This window comes from Aphanomyces astaci (assembly GCF_000520075.1).
Source record: "Aphanomyces astaci strain APO3 unplaced genomic scaffold supercont1.26, whole genome shotgun sequence".
NCBI classification, from domain to species: Eukaryota; Oomycota; class Saprolegniomycetes; order Saprolegniales; family Verrucalvaceae; genus Aphanomyces; species Aphanomyces astaci.
In genome coordinates, this window is record NW_009798289.1 from 119711 (window position 1) to 135993 (window position 16283).

The following is a 16283-nucleotide window of genomic DNA, read 5'->3' on the forward strand; positions in this document are numbered from 1 at the left end:
GCCCAAGTTCGTCAGATGAACAACCTCGAGAACATCCGCAGGGGGCTGCTCAGCCTCGATGTGGGTGTGAGGTTGAAGGAGCTCTCGGACCTGTACAAGCATGCCGACGTCTTCTTGACTCCACAGCTTCCCCGCATCCTGGACGTGCTCTTCCCGGTGTTCACAATGATCATGCGCACCCAAATCCCGCCGCAGTTCACCAACAACGACAAGAATCGATGCCGGAAGCTCACATTGCAGATTTTGAATCGGTTGCCATACAACGAAGCGTTAAAACCGTACGCTAGTCGACTTCTCCACTTGCTCATGGAAGTGCTCACCGTGGACAACGTGGACAACTGCCTCATTGCGCTCAAGACGATCTTCGACTTGCACCGGAACTACCGCCCTGGACTCAAGAACGAAGTGCAGCCGTTCCTCGAACAAAGCCAAAAGATGTACAAGAACATCCAAAATATCATGAAGAAACAATTCTCAGGTCCACCAGAGCCGCCGCTAGCCAGCATCGGCCAACCCACAGCCACCACTGTCGTCACCCCCGTTCCCACCGCAGCCGCGCCAGTTCCAGCCACGACTCAGCCTCTAGACCCAACCGTGGCAACTACTACACCCGTCGCGGTCGAATCCGCTCCGACAGTACCTGCCCTCGAAGTCGACCCCAACGAAATCATCGACGACCCCATGATGTCCTCGGATGAACTCGCGTCAACTTCCATCCCCCCTGTAGATACAACGACTTCTGCGATCCCTGACACGACTCTATCGACTGCAGCGTCGGCCGACGTGTCCATGGAGTCCTCGACAGACATCATCTCGTCCGAGGTACCTCCGACGGCAATAGGCGCAGGTGGACATGGCACAACTATACCCGACGACGTCACATCCACCACGACCTCCGCCACGACCACCGCCGCCGCCGCGCCATCGTCGGACGTGGCGTTGTGTTCGGGCATCGAATCGTTCAAGACCATGTCGGAATTCCCGCTCATCATCATGCTGCTGTTCCAGTGCTACCCCAACTACATTGAAAACTACATCCCGATCCTGGTGCCGCTGATGATGTCGACGCTGTCCTTGCGATGCCCTGAACACGCGCCCAAGCTGTACCCGACCAAGTACGTCGACTTTTTGGACAGCCAGGTCAAGACGCTGTCGTTCGTGACGTACTTGCTGCGGGGGTTCGCAAACCTCATGCGGCCATTCCAAGATACGATCTGCGACAATACGGTCAAGCTGCTCATGGCGTGCCCGAAGGATGCGTTCGTGCTGCGCAAGGACATCTTCGTGGCCGCTAGACACATCTTGTCGACGGACTTCCGCCGCGGGTTCTATGGCCAGCTTGAGACCCTCATGGACGACGACATCCTCATCGGCAAGGGACGATGCAGCTACTACCAGATCCGGCCGCTGGCGTACTCGACCCTCGCCGACATGGTGCACCACGTCCGGGATATGCTTAGCCTTGGCCAAGTCAGCAAGATCGTGTCATTCTATGGCAAACGCATCCATGACCCGACGCTGCCCGTGCCGATTCAGACCACTGCCATCCGGTTGCTCCTGAATCTCGTCGACATTAGCGCCAAGAACGAGGACGCCGACGGATGGCGCGGCCGCAACATCCTGTCGCGGATCCTGCTGACCATCGCGACCAAGTTTGGCACGACGCTCAAGAGTTTGCCCGTCGTGCTGTCCATGGCATCCTCATCGTCCTCATCATCTTCGGATCGAAGCGTGGATCCGTTGGAAGGCGGCGCGATGGACAAGATCAAACAGAGCAAGCTGGTGCCGCAGCCGGACGAACCATTGTCCGCCGTCGACGCCGCGCTCAAGAAGCTGCTGGCGCCCTACGAAAACATGCAGCGGTCGTATGTTGGCCTCCCGGAAGAAGAACCCACGCTTCGGGACGTCAAATCGCTGCTCCGCACCATGATCCTCGGCATCCGCGCCGTCATCTGGTGCACGGCCAACTACCGGAACCCCCACGCGAAGGACTTGACGTCGATGGACGCGACGTCCACCCACCCCCCGACGCCGTTCGACCTGGCGACCCCAGCCGCGTCATCCGACACGCAGCACTTGTATCCGCTCACAGACGACGAGCGAGCGCTCATTGCCAAGGTACTTCAAAACGGCCTCCGGTGCTTCATCCTGTACACGCTGTCGGACAGCTCCGTGGCCGAAGAGAAGCAGCTGCTCGACCATTTCGCCGGCGCGTGCACCGTGCTGGACGCGGCGGACTTTCGGGATCTGTTCCTAGCCAACATTGAACTCCTCTACCACTGCATCTTGCAAGATCATGCGATTCTCACGGTGCCGCAGCACTTTTTGGCCAATGCCAACGTGAGTTGCTGGTTTGCCGAGATTCTGCTCAACTTTCTCGTGACTCAAATGGACGTGCTCGGCGTCGACGTGGACGGCGACGTGCCCGACATGGATCGCGCCGAGAAACTCGTGCACATCACGAGCCTCACGTTTGAGCGGATGCGCGTCGTGTCGCAGGCGCAAAAGGCATCGATCGTGCTGCGTCTGTTCAAGATTGTGTTTGGGTCTGTGACGCTGTTCAAAGCCAATGAAGTGGCCTTGTTTCCGCACCTCAAGACCATCATCGTGTCGTGCTTGTCGAATGCCACGCACACCAACTGCCCCGACAACTACCTCCTGCTCTTGCGCGCGCTGTTTCGATCGATTTCTGGCGTCAAGTTTGAAAACTTTTACAAAGAAGTGCTGCCGTTGCTCCCAGGGTTACTCTCGGCACTCACGAGATTGCAAACACACATCCAAAAGCCCGCCATGCAAGAAGTGCTGCTTGAGCTGTGCTTGACGATTCCCGCCCGGCTCAGCTCGTTGCTCCAGTACTTGCCGTCGCTCATGAAGTCTGTCGTCCAGGCCATCTTGTCCAAGGGGGAATTGGCCAACCTGGGGCTACGCACGCTCGAATACTGGGTGGACAACTTGAACCCCGACTTTTTGTACCCGATCATGACGTCGCAGGAACGGTTGCTCACGGAAATCATCGAAGCACTCAACACCCATCTACACCCGCCGCCGTACCCGTACGGCGAACTCACGATGCGCATCCTGGGCAAGATTGGCGGCCGCAATCGGCAGTTCATCACGGATGCATTGCATTTGGCGCCGGCTTCCCAGAGCTTTGAGGGGGTCACACTCGAGTTTGCATGCGACGCCGTGCCCAAAACGTCTATGGCCATCCCCATGGACCTGCACATTCGGCACGTATGCCGGCTGCTCGCGCAATTCGCCAAACGACACGAGTCTCCGGCAGCCGATCCGCACCAGACGTCGACCCCCCTACGGCCAGACGGTTCATCGTCGTCGGTCCTCCCGCCCGACGAACCAGCCGACGACATCGAGTCGAACGTAGCGATGCTTGAAAAAGACGACAAGACACTTGCGTTGGAGCGCGACACAGTCGACAAGATCCACGCGACCATCTTGCACCAAAAGAAGCACGCGTTTGCGTTCTTAAAGCACCAGCTCGCGATTTCCCTGCGGGTTCCGTCGATGGTGTCGTCGAGCTACGCGCACCGAATGCACCCGTCGTTTACAGGGCACGAAGACCACCACAGTGTCGCAGACGAGCTGGAGACCCAGTTTTCCCCATCGTGTACGTACCCGTCGACGTCTTCCAAGGACAAGAGCGCCGCCCATGAACAGAGCATCCGCATCATGCTCCAGGCGCTCTATGAGTGTGTGGCCGACGTAGACTTGACCACCGACGCCACGACGTTGCTACGTTGTGTGGTTGTGCACTTTACCCTGGTCGTGCTGTCGTACTCGAAGCGAAACGAGCCGAATCCGGACGTGTTGGCTGGGTTGGGCAAGGCGGCCATCCTGCCGGGACCTCGGGGCCTCTCGCCCGGTCGGATGCTCGGCACGTCCGCCCGCATCCAACTGTACCGTGAAGCGTACTTTGGCACAACTTATTTCCACGAAGTTCCCAAGTCGTTGGATCCGTTCTTGGTGTTTGAAGTGCTCGTGGATACATTATCCGACCCAGACGACAAAGTGGTGGCAGCGGGTCGACTGGGTCTGCAAGTCGTCGTGGACACTGCCGAGGCAACGTACGCCGGCGACGCGAAGGACACCGCCAAGCAAGCCGGCGCGCTGTTCAACACGATTTGCGACATATGCAGCCACGCGTGTCATGACAAGAGCTCATGGCGCCACAAGCTGGGCGGCACGCGCGGCCTGCATGTGCTCATCGAGCGCATCCACGTCGACTGGTGCCGGGAGAATGAACTGTCGATGGTGCGCGCGCTCCTGTTTGTGCTGTCGGATCACCCGCCAGAGGTGACGGCCGGAATCAGCGAAGAGGCCGGCGACGCGTTCTTGAGTCTGTTGCGCAAGTGCCATCCAGTCGTCCCGACGACCAAGCTGGACGAACGCACGATGATGGACCTGATTGAAGAGACCAAGGCGTCTGAGACGTTGAATAGCCTCGGGAGTCTGGAGTTTCCGCATTCAACCACCGCCGCTGCCGCAGCGTTGAACCCCACGGCGCTGACAGATTACAACACGGAGCTGCTCCAACTTCTTCTCGTCGAGCTCTTGAGTGCGAGCACGCCCGTCCGCACCTACGTCAAGCGAGCGATCGACGTCTTTGCCGACTTTGCCGGATGCTCTGCCACCGCGCTGGTGCTTCCGTACCAGCAACCCCTGGCCAAGCAAATCATGGGCACGAGCTTGAGACTTTTGCCTTTGGGGACCCGGACGGGGTATATTGACGCCATGGCGTACGCGCTGACGCTAGACCCTCCCGTGTTTACCTTGAACAAAGAACTGCTGGTGTTTCTGCAAGAAGTGTGGACCCTCGTGTCATCCGAGGACCCGACCAGCTCATCGTCGTCGTCGTCGCCGCCCCGACCCGACCACCCGCCGGCATTGTCGGAGGGTGCCGCCGCCGGCCACGAGTACCCGTTTGGTCTGAACCAACTGTGCCAGCTCCGGATTGCCGCGATTCAACTGCTTCGCGCAGCGTTTGTCAACGACGAGACGCTCAATCAACACCAAGACGCACGCAATCGATTTGTGGGGGTCTTTTTCAAATTCCTCACCGGTCAGCCGAAAGAGTTAGTCGACTGCGCTCAGAAAGCGCTCACGGACGTAGTGATCATGAACAAGCGCAACCAAGAACGGTCGTTGCCCAAGGAACTGCTCCAGCAATGTCTGCGCCCAGTACTGCTCAACTTGGCCGACTACCGCAAGCTGACGATCCCGTTGCTAGAAGGTTTGGCCCGGTTACTCGCGTTGCTAAGCAACTGTTTCAACGTGACGCTTGGGGAAAAGCTGTTGGAGCATTTGAAACAGTGGCGAGACCCCGAGCGTATCATCAAGACGGGGATATGGAAGCGCGGCGAAGAGCCCAACGTGGCGGGGGCGATCGTCGACTTGTTCCATTTGCTGCCGCCGTCTGATACGTTCTTGGACCCGTTGATCTTGTGTGTTGTGGAACTGGAGGCGGTGTTGCCCAAGTATGGCAGCTTTGGAAAACGGAGCTCGCCGTACCGGTTGCCGCTGGTTCGCTTTTTGAATCGATATGCTCACCAAGCCGTTGCATTCTTTCTCAAACGGGATCACTTGATCGATAGCACGTACTCGCTGCTGTTTCAGCAGCTGGTCAAGCACCCCGACGCCGGCGACCTTCGCCACGTGTTGACATCGGACGCCGGCACCAACTCGATTATCCAGGCCACTCTCACGCCCCCCAAAGCGTCGACTCCTCCACTGACTACTCCGAAAACCCCTTCAGACGTCGATGACCTCGTGCAGGCTGGCGCGCTCAAAGCAGCGTCACAAGCGATTGCGTTGGCCCAAGCACAAGGGCTCACTGCGTCTCTGGCAGAACAAAAGGGGAAAATGGCAAGGGCTGCGTATTTGCAAAAGGCGGCCGCGACGCCTCCAGGCAACATGGGACCACAACACAACCAGATGGCCACGAACACGGGCTTGACAACGCAAACCCAAGTGCAAATCCAAGCGAACGCGCAAAAGCTGCATGCGCAGACGTTGACGGCTGCCCAAGCGCAGGGCCTGTCGCTCGTTCAAGCCCAAGCCCGCGCCCAGCAAGTCATGAAGGACTACATGTCGAAACACTTGCAACTGGCGTCGTCGTCGTCGCCGGCGGCGGCGTTGTCCCCCCAACTGTCGTCGCCCAATTCCGCGCTGATGTCGCACCAACAGGCGCAATTTCAAGCGCAAATCCAAGTGAATGCGCAGAAAGTACACGCGCAGGCTCTGGCGACGGCGAAAGCGTCGGGACTGAAACTAGCCGACGCCCAGGACAAGGCCAAGCAAGCGCAGACCCAGTACATCCAAATCGCAAAGGCCCAAGCGCAAGCCAAGATGGCGCGGCAGCAACTGCATCAGACGTCGCCCGTGTCTGCGATCTCGTCCAACTTGGCCACGAAACCGCAACAAGAAGCGCTGGAACTGCACTTTCAAGGCATCCGCGTCGTGCGGTCGCTGTCGAAATTGGAGCCGGCGTGGCTCGCGACCAGTACCAACGGCATGATCGACGTGATTCGAAAGCTGTGGCGGTCACCGAGCCGCGTCCAACGCCTGCTGGCGCAAGATCGATTGCCGATTCGATACCATTTGGAATCGAAACTGCTCGTCAAGTGTCTGATCCAGTACTGCCGCGCCAACCCCGACGACGTCCAAGTGCTGCTGGACATGCTCACAGTGTTCCTTCACCACACGTCGTTCGACTTTAGCTTTCTGCGTGCGTTTTATCGGGACGAAGTCGCCTGCCGGTACTCGACCGCCAACAAGCGCGCCATCATCCACTTGTTTCTGCGCATGCTCAGAGATACAGCCGCATCCGAGGACCTTAAAGTGCACGCGATTCAGCTTCTGATCATGCCACTGCTCAACACATCGTTCGAAGACCCACACACCAACAACGCCGACGTGATGGACCCTGAAGCTGTGATGATGATGCTGCGCGAAATCTTGGCGAGTAAAGACTACCCCCAAGACTCGTACCAGGCGCTCCGGATTGAACTGCTCAAGCTCGGCACACTGCTGATCCAACACATGAGTCGGTATGTGACGGACCACCGCAAGGAAGTGATCAAGTTTGCGTGGAACCACCTGAAAGCACCCGACTTGACGTCCAAACTGTGGGCCTATGTCAACGTGTGCCGGTTCATATCGGTGTACGACACGCCGCCCAAGATTGTGCTGCAAGTGTACGTGGCGCTGCTGCGGACGTACGAGATGGACTCTCGGTTCCTTGTGCGCAAAGCATTTGACATTTTGCTTCCAGCGCTGCCGACGCGGCTGCCCGCGCACGAGTTTATCAAAGCGATCAAGTGGACAAAGAAGATTGCGTTCGAAGAAGGTCATGTGCTACAGCAATTGGTGCACATTTGGTACCTGATTGTGCGCCAGCCGTCGCTGTTTTACCCATTCCGTGGCCAGTTTATCCCGCTTATGGTGAACTCGCTGAATCGACTGGCGATTCCTCCCAGTAGCACCCAAGACAACCGGAGACTCGCGGTGAGTGTCGTCGACTTGGTGATTGCATGGGAGACGGCACGACGGCAACGAGTGTCAGACAAAACGTCGTCGTCGTCGTCGAAACGTATGTCCGATACATCAACAAGTGTCGGTGGCACAGAGGACAAAGGCTCGGATTGTAAGCGCCAAAAGCTAACCGCGGACGGATCGTTTGCTGCGACAGAGGACGCCTCTGCGACGACGACTACCCACGACACGGACGACAGCGCGTCCCATGGCCACGAAGACGACTTTGAACTGACGGGCGCCATGACCGACCTGATTGTGAACTTTGCGTTCCGATTTGCCCTTGCATGTGCTGACAAGCAAGAGACGAACCGGCTGTCGAAAACGTGCGGCGAGTTGTTCCACCGAGCGCTGCACCTGTGGCCGTCGGCGTCGATCCGGTTCTCGTACTTTGACAAGTTGATTGCTGTGACAGCCGAAGTGATTATCATGCAGGCCAAGCCGACGCAGCCGCCGGAAACGATCAGCGCGTCCATGCCGTCGTTTCTGAGTGTTCCAAAAGGCGCGCCGCTGGCATCCCTTGCCATCCTCAACGCCGTGCTGGGCATATTAAACACACTTATCTCCCCCCAAGTGATTCAGCACTCGAATCGACCGGTGCCGTACGTTGTACAGTACGCCCCGCGCATCATGAAGCTGCTGGAACCATGCTTTGACCGTCAAAACAACGAAGTGCAGCACCATCTTGCCACGTATTTGAAGCACATGATACAGGTATATGTGTCGTAGCTACTCGTCGAATGCAAATATCAAACGATTCGATTCGTTGTTTGTAGTTGTATCCGCCAGACACGGCCCCGCAACAGCTCGTGGCGTGCAAATTTTACACGTGGCTGCGGGATATATTGATTGAGCGCTTACTCAAAGCAGCTGCCGTTCCCAATGACCCGAACACCGCGGCTGCTTCTGGAGACCCCACCGCGTCGTCGTCGTCGTCGTTGGGGCAAAGCCCCAAGCCAAAGCCACAAGTGAAATCAGAAAGCAAGCCGCCGTCGTCCTCGGCCAGTCCGGGTCCCCGTCGAGAGCTGAGCGCGTTGAACCCGATGATCAACCACGAAGCTGCCCGCATGCGGCTGCTGTTCGCCCACACCCCGCACCCCCACGCCGCGCCTTCGTCTCGCCTCAGTTGTCCAGGGTCGTACACGCTCAACATCTTGACCGATTTGGGCCACGCATGTCCAAAGTTCATCGATTTATTCGTGCCGGCATTGATTAAGCTGGCGCAACGGTTCACGAAAGAGCATTTGCAGCACATTGTGCCCAAAACCACCACGTCGCTCGAAGGATCCGTGGGCGGCATCGACGTCGGCGTAAGCGCCGGCGCCCAGAGCAAAGACCGCGTGATGGCGACGCCGACGTTGGCCGTGGTCCACGAATACATGCAGTTGAAGACGGGTCGATCGACGCTCACGGTGAACAACGTTGTGCGGCTCAAGAAGGGTAGCAACGGTACAAGTGCAGGGGCGACTGGGAGTGGCGTCAAAGACGACAAGAAGAAGAAGGCGGCGGCGGCTGGCGGGCCAAAAGATGCGACAGCGAACAAGCCCGTGGCGGCCAAGAAGCGTGCTTCGCCGACGATGTCGCAGACGTCGAATGGCTCGCGAAAAGCGTCAATGGACATGCTGATTTCGTGCTTCAAGCTGTTGGCGCAGTGCACGGCGTTCGACGCGCCCGAGATTGGCCGGTTGTTTGTACAGCTGCTGTCGCACTGCCTAGAACACTCGGCGCACGTGCCATTGTTGCTGGAAATCACAAAGATTGTGGCGTGTATGATGGCAGGGGCGGGCGAAAGCAAAACGCCCGACTGGTTCACGGTTAAAGACAAGGCGCTGTTGTTGTCCAAGATGGCTACGTTTGACCGGTTGAACGAGATTTCCGCGCAGCCGCTCCTGACCGAGTACCACGCGCTGATCCTCAAACTGTGTCGCAGCAGTCCGTCGGATCCGTCGCTCAACGTGTCGGGGCCGTTCCTTGTGGGACTCATGTCGAGCGAATCGGGAATTCGCGGCGAGTTTTTCACGCACTTTGAAACCCACGCGGGGGGAGCGTCGACGTCCCCCACCGCCCGCCTCAAGTACATCCTCCACCAAGACTGGCAAGCGTGCGGCACGCGGTTCTGGCCCGTGGTGGCCATCGAGTTGCTGCTCAAGTCGTTTGCGTCGGCCAAGGTCGTGCCCTCGCACACCACGCCAGCGTTTCCGCCAATCGCAAGCTCGGAATCCAATGTCGACCACCACCCACAACAATCAGCGTGGCTCACGTCGCACATCCAAGCGCTCGACGCGTGGGGCCGCGTGACCGCCGGCGACGTGCTGCGGCCGCTGTGTGAACTCATCCACGTCGACCTAGACATGGCCAACCACCTGTGGAGCTGCTTGTTTCCGTTTGCTTGGGCGAATCTGCACCCAGACTATATGAGTCCGACGCAAAACCTAATGCGATTGTTGTCCATGAAGTACCATCGCCGGGAACTCAAGCTGCCGCAAGCCAATGCGGCGCGCCACAACGTCGTCCAGACGTTCATGGCGGGGATCGTAAACGCGCAGCCGATGCCCATCTTCACGGCCGAGCTATTGCTGTATCTTGCCAACACGTACAATGTATGGCAGCAAGTGCTGCGCATCTGCGAGTACCAGGCGCTGAGTCCGCTGACGCTGGTGGAAGACCGCGAGCGATGGGCCGACGCGCTCGATGTCATCTACCAAGAGCTCAACGAACCCGACTGGCAAGTCGGTCTGAACGTCCAAGTGTGTCAAAAGCCAAGCACCAAGGCGGGGCTGTACCTCCAAGCACAAGGATTTGTCCATGAAGCTCAAGACATTTACTTTGACACGCTCGCGCAAACATCGAAATCAGTCAAAATCGACGCCACCAAGTTTGAGATGAAGGTGCTCGAAGCGCGGTGGGTCGGATGTGTCAAGCATCTGTGCCAGTGGTCACTCATGAACGACTTTGCCAAAACCACACAAAACCAAGAACTCATGCTCGACTGCTGCTGGAAACGGGGCGACTGGGGCACCGCCAAGCAACTGCTGCATGCGTCGTCGATCCAGGCAGCGTCGGAGGCCGGATGTCCGCTCATTCGCCTCAAGAAACTGTACATTTCCATCTTGGATGGCGACAAAAAGCCCCAAGTCGACTCGCTCGTATCTCAGATCGTCGACTTGGCGTTGCATCAATGGCAAGGCCTGCCTCGGGTTCTATCGCGTGCACATGTTCCCCTGCTCCACCTGTTTCACCAGTTTATCGAGGCCAAGGAATCGCTGCAGATCATGGCCGACATCAAGGTCGCCACGCAGCAGCACAACTTGCCCAACTTGAAACCATCCATCAACACATGGCGAGAGCGGCTGCCCAATTCGTACGAACCCATTTTGATGTGGGACGACATCCTGACGTGGCGGTCGCACATGTTTGCAGTGGTCAAAGGAACGTTTAGCTGGAGCGACGCGCAGCTGTTGGCTGGTATGCACGACGTTCCGTGGTCGATTCTAAAGCTAGCCCATACGGCGCGCAAGCAGCACCTTCCAGACGTATGTTTGCATTCGCTGGCCCAGTTGTACACGATTCCCGCCATGGATGTCCAAGATGCATTCTCCAAGCTACGCGAACAGCTGAGCATTTGCTTTGAAACGTCCAAGGACTTCGACGGCGGGGTGGTTATCCTCAACCAAACGAATTTGGAGTACTTTGACACACGCCAAAAAGCCGAACTGTTCCGCATGAAGGCGCTGTTTCTGGATGCTTTGGGCAACACCCATGACGCGAACGCTGCGTTTTCGCAAAGCTTGCAACTCTGTGAAAGCTACGGCAAGGGCTGGTTGAGCTGGGGCCAGTACTGCGACAAACTGTTTGTCGAGCGCCAAGACGTGGCGTTCGCGGCGCAGACCATCGCGTGCTACCTGCAAGCAGTCCACCATCGGTCGACGTTTGCCCGCCTCATGCTGGCGCGGGTGCTGTGGCTGCTCAGTCTAGACAACGACAAGGGAGTGCTAATCCACACGTTTGAAACCCATGGCAAGCAGCTGCCCATATGGATTTGGATTGTGTGGATCCCTCAACTGCTCATGTCGCTGTGTCGCCCCGAAGCATCTCAAGTACCGAGTCTGTTCGTTGTTTTTTGTTAAGAATTGATTCGCGTAGATTCGTGGCCTACTTCGCGGCTTGTCGGCCAAGTTTCCACAGGCGCTGTACTATACAATGCGGGCCTTCTTTTTAGAAAACCGCGAGCTCTTTGCCATGGACAACAAGGCCACGGATGCCACGTCGTCGAATAACCGCGGGCTGGCGTCGGCACCTCCCACGCCCGTCGCGTCGGCGCACACCCCCAAGCACGGCACATCCACCACCACGAGCGACATGATGTACTTCCGGACGCGTACCGGGCATGTCGTCGCTGTCCCCATGTCGCATGAACAGATCGCCGACATTCCAGGACTAGTTGGCGCGAGTCGGAGCAACCCGTCGTTCTTTGGGTCGGCTACCGTGCTGACGCTGGACGTGTGGCTCGAAAAGGTGGCGACGGGCGAACTGCAAAAGACAGACGTGAGCCCAGTACAGTACGCCGAGGACTTGCTCAACTTTTTGCGGCGGTCGCATGATTCGTTGGCGTTTGAGATGGAATGCATGCTCGAAGAGATGATTGTCCGGTTCCGTCCCGAGCCTGAAGACGAGCTGCTCACGGCCGTGCACTCGTTGCTGCACAAGTGCTACCAGTTGCCGAGCTTTTCCAAGACAGAGCCCGTGCCAAAGATGCTCAAAGATACCCTCAATCGCGTATGCAACAAGTTTTTCGTGTTGCAACCACACCAAAAGAGTGAAAAGCACATTGCGTTCGTCGACGAATTCAAGGATCCGTTCGAGACCGACTTTATGCTCCCATCATTTGATCGGTACGTTGCTCAGTCCGCGTTTCCATACTCTTGCAGTTCAAAGGCTTGGGATTTTTTGATGTTGTTTTTGCTATTGTGCTTTCGAGTGACATTTCATTGTGTTGTGGTTTCTCGTTGCAATTTAAATCGATTTGATTGGCTACTTCAGATGAGCTCAAAATTATTAACCAATCAAAACCTTCTAAATGAAATTCAACCAATCAGATCGATTGTGGATCGGTTTGGTCGGCGCGATTCGATTGCACTCCAAATTTGTATCAAATCAATAATATTGTATCTGCAAAATCAAATGTGTGCATGGTCTCACTCATCACCACGATCTCCACGGACGACATTGATGTTGATTTGATCGTGGTTTTGGTTGGTATTAGGCCGACAGACGACACACAAGATGATGCGTTGTCGGAACCGACGTTGTCGCAGATTATGGATCGCCTTAAAGTGTGGAAGTACGTGCTGCAATGCCGCGTCCGGCGGTACGGAAAGCGTCATGCCGACAAGTTGTACTTGGAAAACAGCAGTCGCCACTTGGTCGAATTGAGCAGCACATGTGTGGAAATCCCAGGTCAATACCTGACCAACCACGAGCCAATCAAGGAACTCCACGCGCGGCTGCAGTACTTTCACAGCACCACCGACGTGCTGCTCCGAAACGGATACACGCAGCGCCGTGTCACATTGGGCGGCAGCAACGGCGCGTCGTACTCGTTCCTGGTGCAATATGCGATGACGTACATGACGCGGTGCGACGAGCGGGTGATGCAGATGCACCTGCTCATGAATCGACTCCTCTCGCGGCACAAAGAGACCAAGAAGCGGCACATTGTCTTCCATGTACCCAAGGTGATTCCATTGACTCCGCGCGTGCGCCTTCTCGAAGACAGCGCGACCAACGTGTCGTTAGGCGAGGTGCGTCTCGCTGCCCATAGTGGAGATCCCGTCAAGGATTACATGTTTCGATATGATTTGTGATGTGTAGATCTACGAGCTGGAATGCCAAGCACAAGGCAAAGACCCGGATTTCCCCGTGGAATTGTACCGCCAGAAACTGAGCGATGTCGGCGACGCTCCCGCCGCTACTGTACGACTGAATGATGCCCATCTATCTCTCTTGGACGAACAGCCCCAACCGAATATAATGACATGTGTTGTGTATATGTGGTAGGTGAAACTGGCCATTTTCAACGACATTTGCGACCATCACGTGTCGGAGACGCTCTTGACCAAGTATTTGCACCGGATGCTGCCTCACTTCGACGATTTGTTTCAATTCCGCACGGCCTTTACGACCCATCTCGCGCTCAGTTCGTTCCTGTCGTATGCGATGCACGTGGGCGAGCGCACGCCGCACAAGCTCATCTTTTCCAAGCAAACTGGCCACGTCGTGAGCTGCGAAGTGCGTCCTGGGTACGCCAGCAGCAGCGGCGTGGTCGAAGCCACGTGCACCATGCCGTTCCGACTCACGCGAAATGTGCACACATTTATGACCCACAGCGGCGTGGAAGGGCCGTTTACGATCGCCATGGCGGCGGTGGCCCAGGCACTGACCAGCCACGCGCACGAAGGTATCATGACCAACCAGATGCGCCTCTTCTTTCGGGACGACTTGCTGTCGTGGCACACGTCCAAGACCAAGTCGCGGCTAGAGCATACTCATGGCGACACCCACCGCCGCATCATGCAGGAGCACCAGGTGCCGCAGCGCGTGGACGCCAACGTCAAAGCCGTGATGGATCGCATGTCGGCGCTGGCAGTGAAACCGACCTCGCACACTACGCCATCGCCCCCTTCAGCGATTCAACAACTCATCGCGACCGCCACTAGTGCCGACAACTTGGCCCAGATGTACCCGACATGGTTTCCGTGGCTGTAGGCGTTGCTAACCTACCAATTTTATTCATGTACCATAAGCAACCCATGTAGTACTTGCACATGTTGCAAATGTGAAACAATGATGGCATGGAGATGAAGCGTGCATGCGTCGACAACTAACTAGCTATATAGTAGTAGACGAATTTGTACACAATATATACATATATATAGCCATCGCAACACCCAAATGCCTCAACATCCATAGCTAGCTACAGTAGCTAACGTTAACTTCTTGTATTCTCACAACCCAACGACACTCACACTGCTCAAGTGTCCAAGAGACATTCATGTATGTATCAAAGTGGGGTGATTGCTACTAATACATCTATACAAATATCAGTAGACAAGACTATGTCATTCAGAGTTTCGCTCTCATGCATGACAAATATCGTGCTATTTGGGAATGCATCTCTGGCAGAGGTCGTTTACCTCGTAACTTGTACGCTCGCGTCTCTCCATAACGAGCAACAATCGAAGGTATCACATGTGCATTAGAAAAATTCGGGAAGCGGGCTCGAGCCGCCGTACTTCGGATGGCAACAACTTGTATGCTTGGTGGCAGGGCCGCGACGACAGTGGTGGCACGATGCTACTCGATCATTATTGTCGCACTCGACCGCGCATTCGCGGCAAAGCATGTGTGCGCACGCCCGCGGCGATGGAATCGCGTCGAAGCAGATGCAGCATTCGGCGATGGGACTTCCAAACTTGAGGTGGTAGGGCGCGACTGCGCGCGCTGTCACAAAACCCTAGAGCACTTGTCAGCAAAACCAATCACATACGTATCCTTGTTGGCAGCAGTTTACCTTGACACCGACGTACAAGACCTGGGCCGACAGTTTGAGGTGGACCGACTGGTAGTAGATCACCCACAAGAACGTGGACACGATCGACCGGACGCACAGAGTCAGCACCTCGATGGCCTCATACATTCGCTGTTGGCGTCGGTATGACGTCGCGGTGCTGGCTCGTGTTCCGACGAGCCCAATCATGGCCTTGATGCCAAGACTGGCCAGACGTAGCACCAGGTCTAGATCGAGAATCAGCCATCCAGTAAGTATATCAAAGGAGAAATATCCAGAGTAGGACGCATGTACCTTTGACCATGACGGCCTTGACGATGGTGGCGCCGTCGTCGGTGGGGTCCTGGATCGGTTTGAAAAGCGTGTGAAAGGGCGACACGTCGCCGTTGAACGCCGCGACGGCGAAGGATTCTACGGCACACACGAGGACAATGCCGACAAGCGATACTGCGCTCGCCTTGTCTTTGGTCGCGACGAGTTTCCGGAAGCGATAGTCGAGGGCGATCATGGACACGACCCCAAGGGAAAAGAAGCCCATTCCTGGAATGAAACGTGATGTGCTCCGATTCGACTCGTGAGAACAGTGTACCTGTGATGCGTTGCCGCGGCGGGTACATGATAACAACACCAAGCATTAACAGTGGGATCACTTCGAATTGGTTAAACAACCATCCCAATGTCCGGCGAAGTCGCTCCACTACGTCTCGACATGTGATGACAATCGACGTCATCGATCTACCTTGAAGTTCGTAGTCGATCCGGAAGCGTCGTCTCCATTTCTCGTCTCTATACCGTCCGCGTTGACGCATCTGTTCGGGCATGGAGTGGTTTCCCACGACAATGCTGCTACTACGCTTCGCCCACATCGTAAACGTGGATGTCGTGTTGAAGTGTGCTTTATGAAGTTGAAATGCCGTCAATGTCGTTTATTGATTGGCTTAAACATAGTATTTTTGTCTTTAATCTGGCCAATGAGCGTTAAGTGACAAGTATTCGCATCCAATCAAAGTTAAGCCAGATCCAAATACATAGATATAATTGGTGGATTTATTTTGATAACCACTTGTATACTTTAACAATTAATTAACAGTTAATCAAGTTGATTAACAATTACTACATAGTACTCACTGAACTTGGACGGGATCGGTTATGTAACTGCTATTCCATA

At 56.1% G+C, this 16283-nt stretch overlaps 2 protein-coding genes across 3 annotated transcripts; one reads left to right on the forward strand and one right to left on the reverse strand.

The window, feature by feature from the left end:
- On the forward strand, positions 1–14396 carry H257_10025 (hypothetical protein). The gene is made up of 6 exons (XM_009836452.1): positions 1–8262; positions 8325–11645; positions 11692–12440; positions 12812–13349; positions 13420–13521; positions 13606–14396. The coding sequence occupies exons 1-6, from the start codon at positions 16–18 to the stop codon at positions 14311–14313; spliced, it is 13665 nt and encodes a 4554-aa protein (XP_009834754.1). The 5' UTR covers positions 1–15; the 3' UTR covers positions 14314–14396.
- H257_10026 lies at positions 13564–15993 on the reverse strand. 2 transcript variants are annotated; one of them, XM_009836453.1, is made up of 6 exons: positions 15855–15993; positions 15705–15812; positions 15410–15655; positions 15119–15342; positions 14742–15061; positions 13564–14324 (listed from the first exon to the last, which is right to left on the reverse strand). In XM_009836453.1, the coding sequence occupies exons 1-5, from the start codon at positions 15979–15981 to the stop codon at positions 14804–14806; spliced, it is 963 nt and encodes a 320-aa protein (XP_009834755.1). In that variant the 5' UTR covers positions 15982–15993; the 3' UTR covers positions 13564–14324; positions 14742–14803. The 2 variants fall into 2 exon arrangements, with proteins under 2 accessions (XP_009834755.1, XP_009834756.1); XM_009836454.1 differs by lacking the exon at positions 15855–15993 and having other exon boundaries at positions 15705–15846.
- Between the last annotated feature and the right edge of the window lie 290 nt (positions 15994–16283).

Bases quoted from the DNA above. Each gene is read 5' to 3' on its own strand.
- H257_10025 (XM_009836452.1), top strand. From the start codon at position 16: ATGAACAACCTCGAGAACATCCGCAGGGGGCTGCTCAGCCTCGATGTG. The intron at 11,646-11,691 runs GTACCGAGTCTG...TGATTCGCGTAG, and splicing joins GTCGCCCCGAAGCATCTCAA to ATTCGTGGCCTACTTCGCGG. The intron at 12,441-12,811 runs GTACGTTGCTCA...GGTTGGTATTAG, and splicing joins ATGCTCCCATCATTTGATCG to GCCGACAGACGACACACAAG.
- H257_10026 (XM_009836453.1), bottom strand. From the start codon at position 15,981: ATGTGGGCGAAGCGTAGTAGCAGCATTGTCGTGGGAAACCACTCCATG. The intron at 15,813-15,854 runs GTAGATCGATGA...GTCGAGACGTAG, and splicing joins GATCGACTACGAACTTCAAG to TGGAGCGACTTCGCCGGACA. The intron at 15,062-15,118 runs GTAAACTGCTGC...CAAGTGCTCTAG, and splicing joins TCTTGTACGTCGGTGTCAAG to GGTTTTGTGACAGCGCGCGC.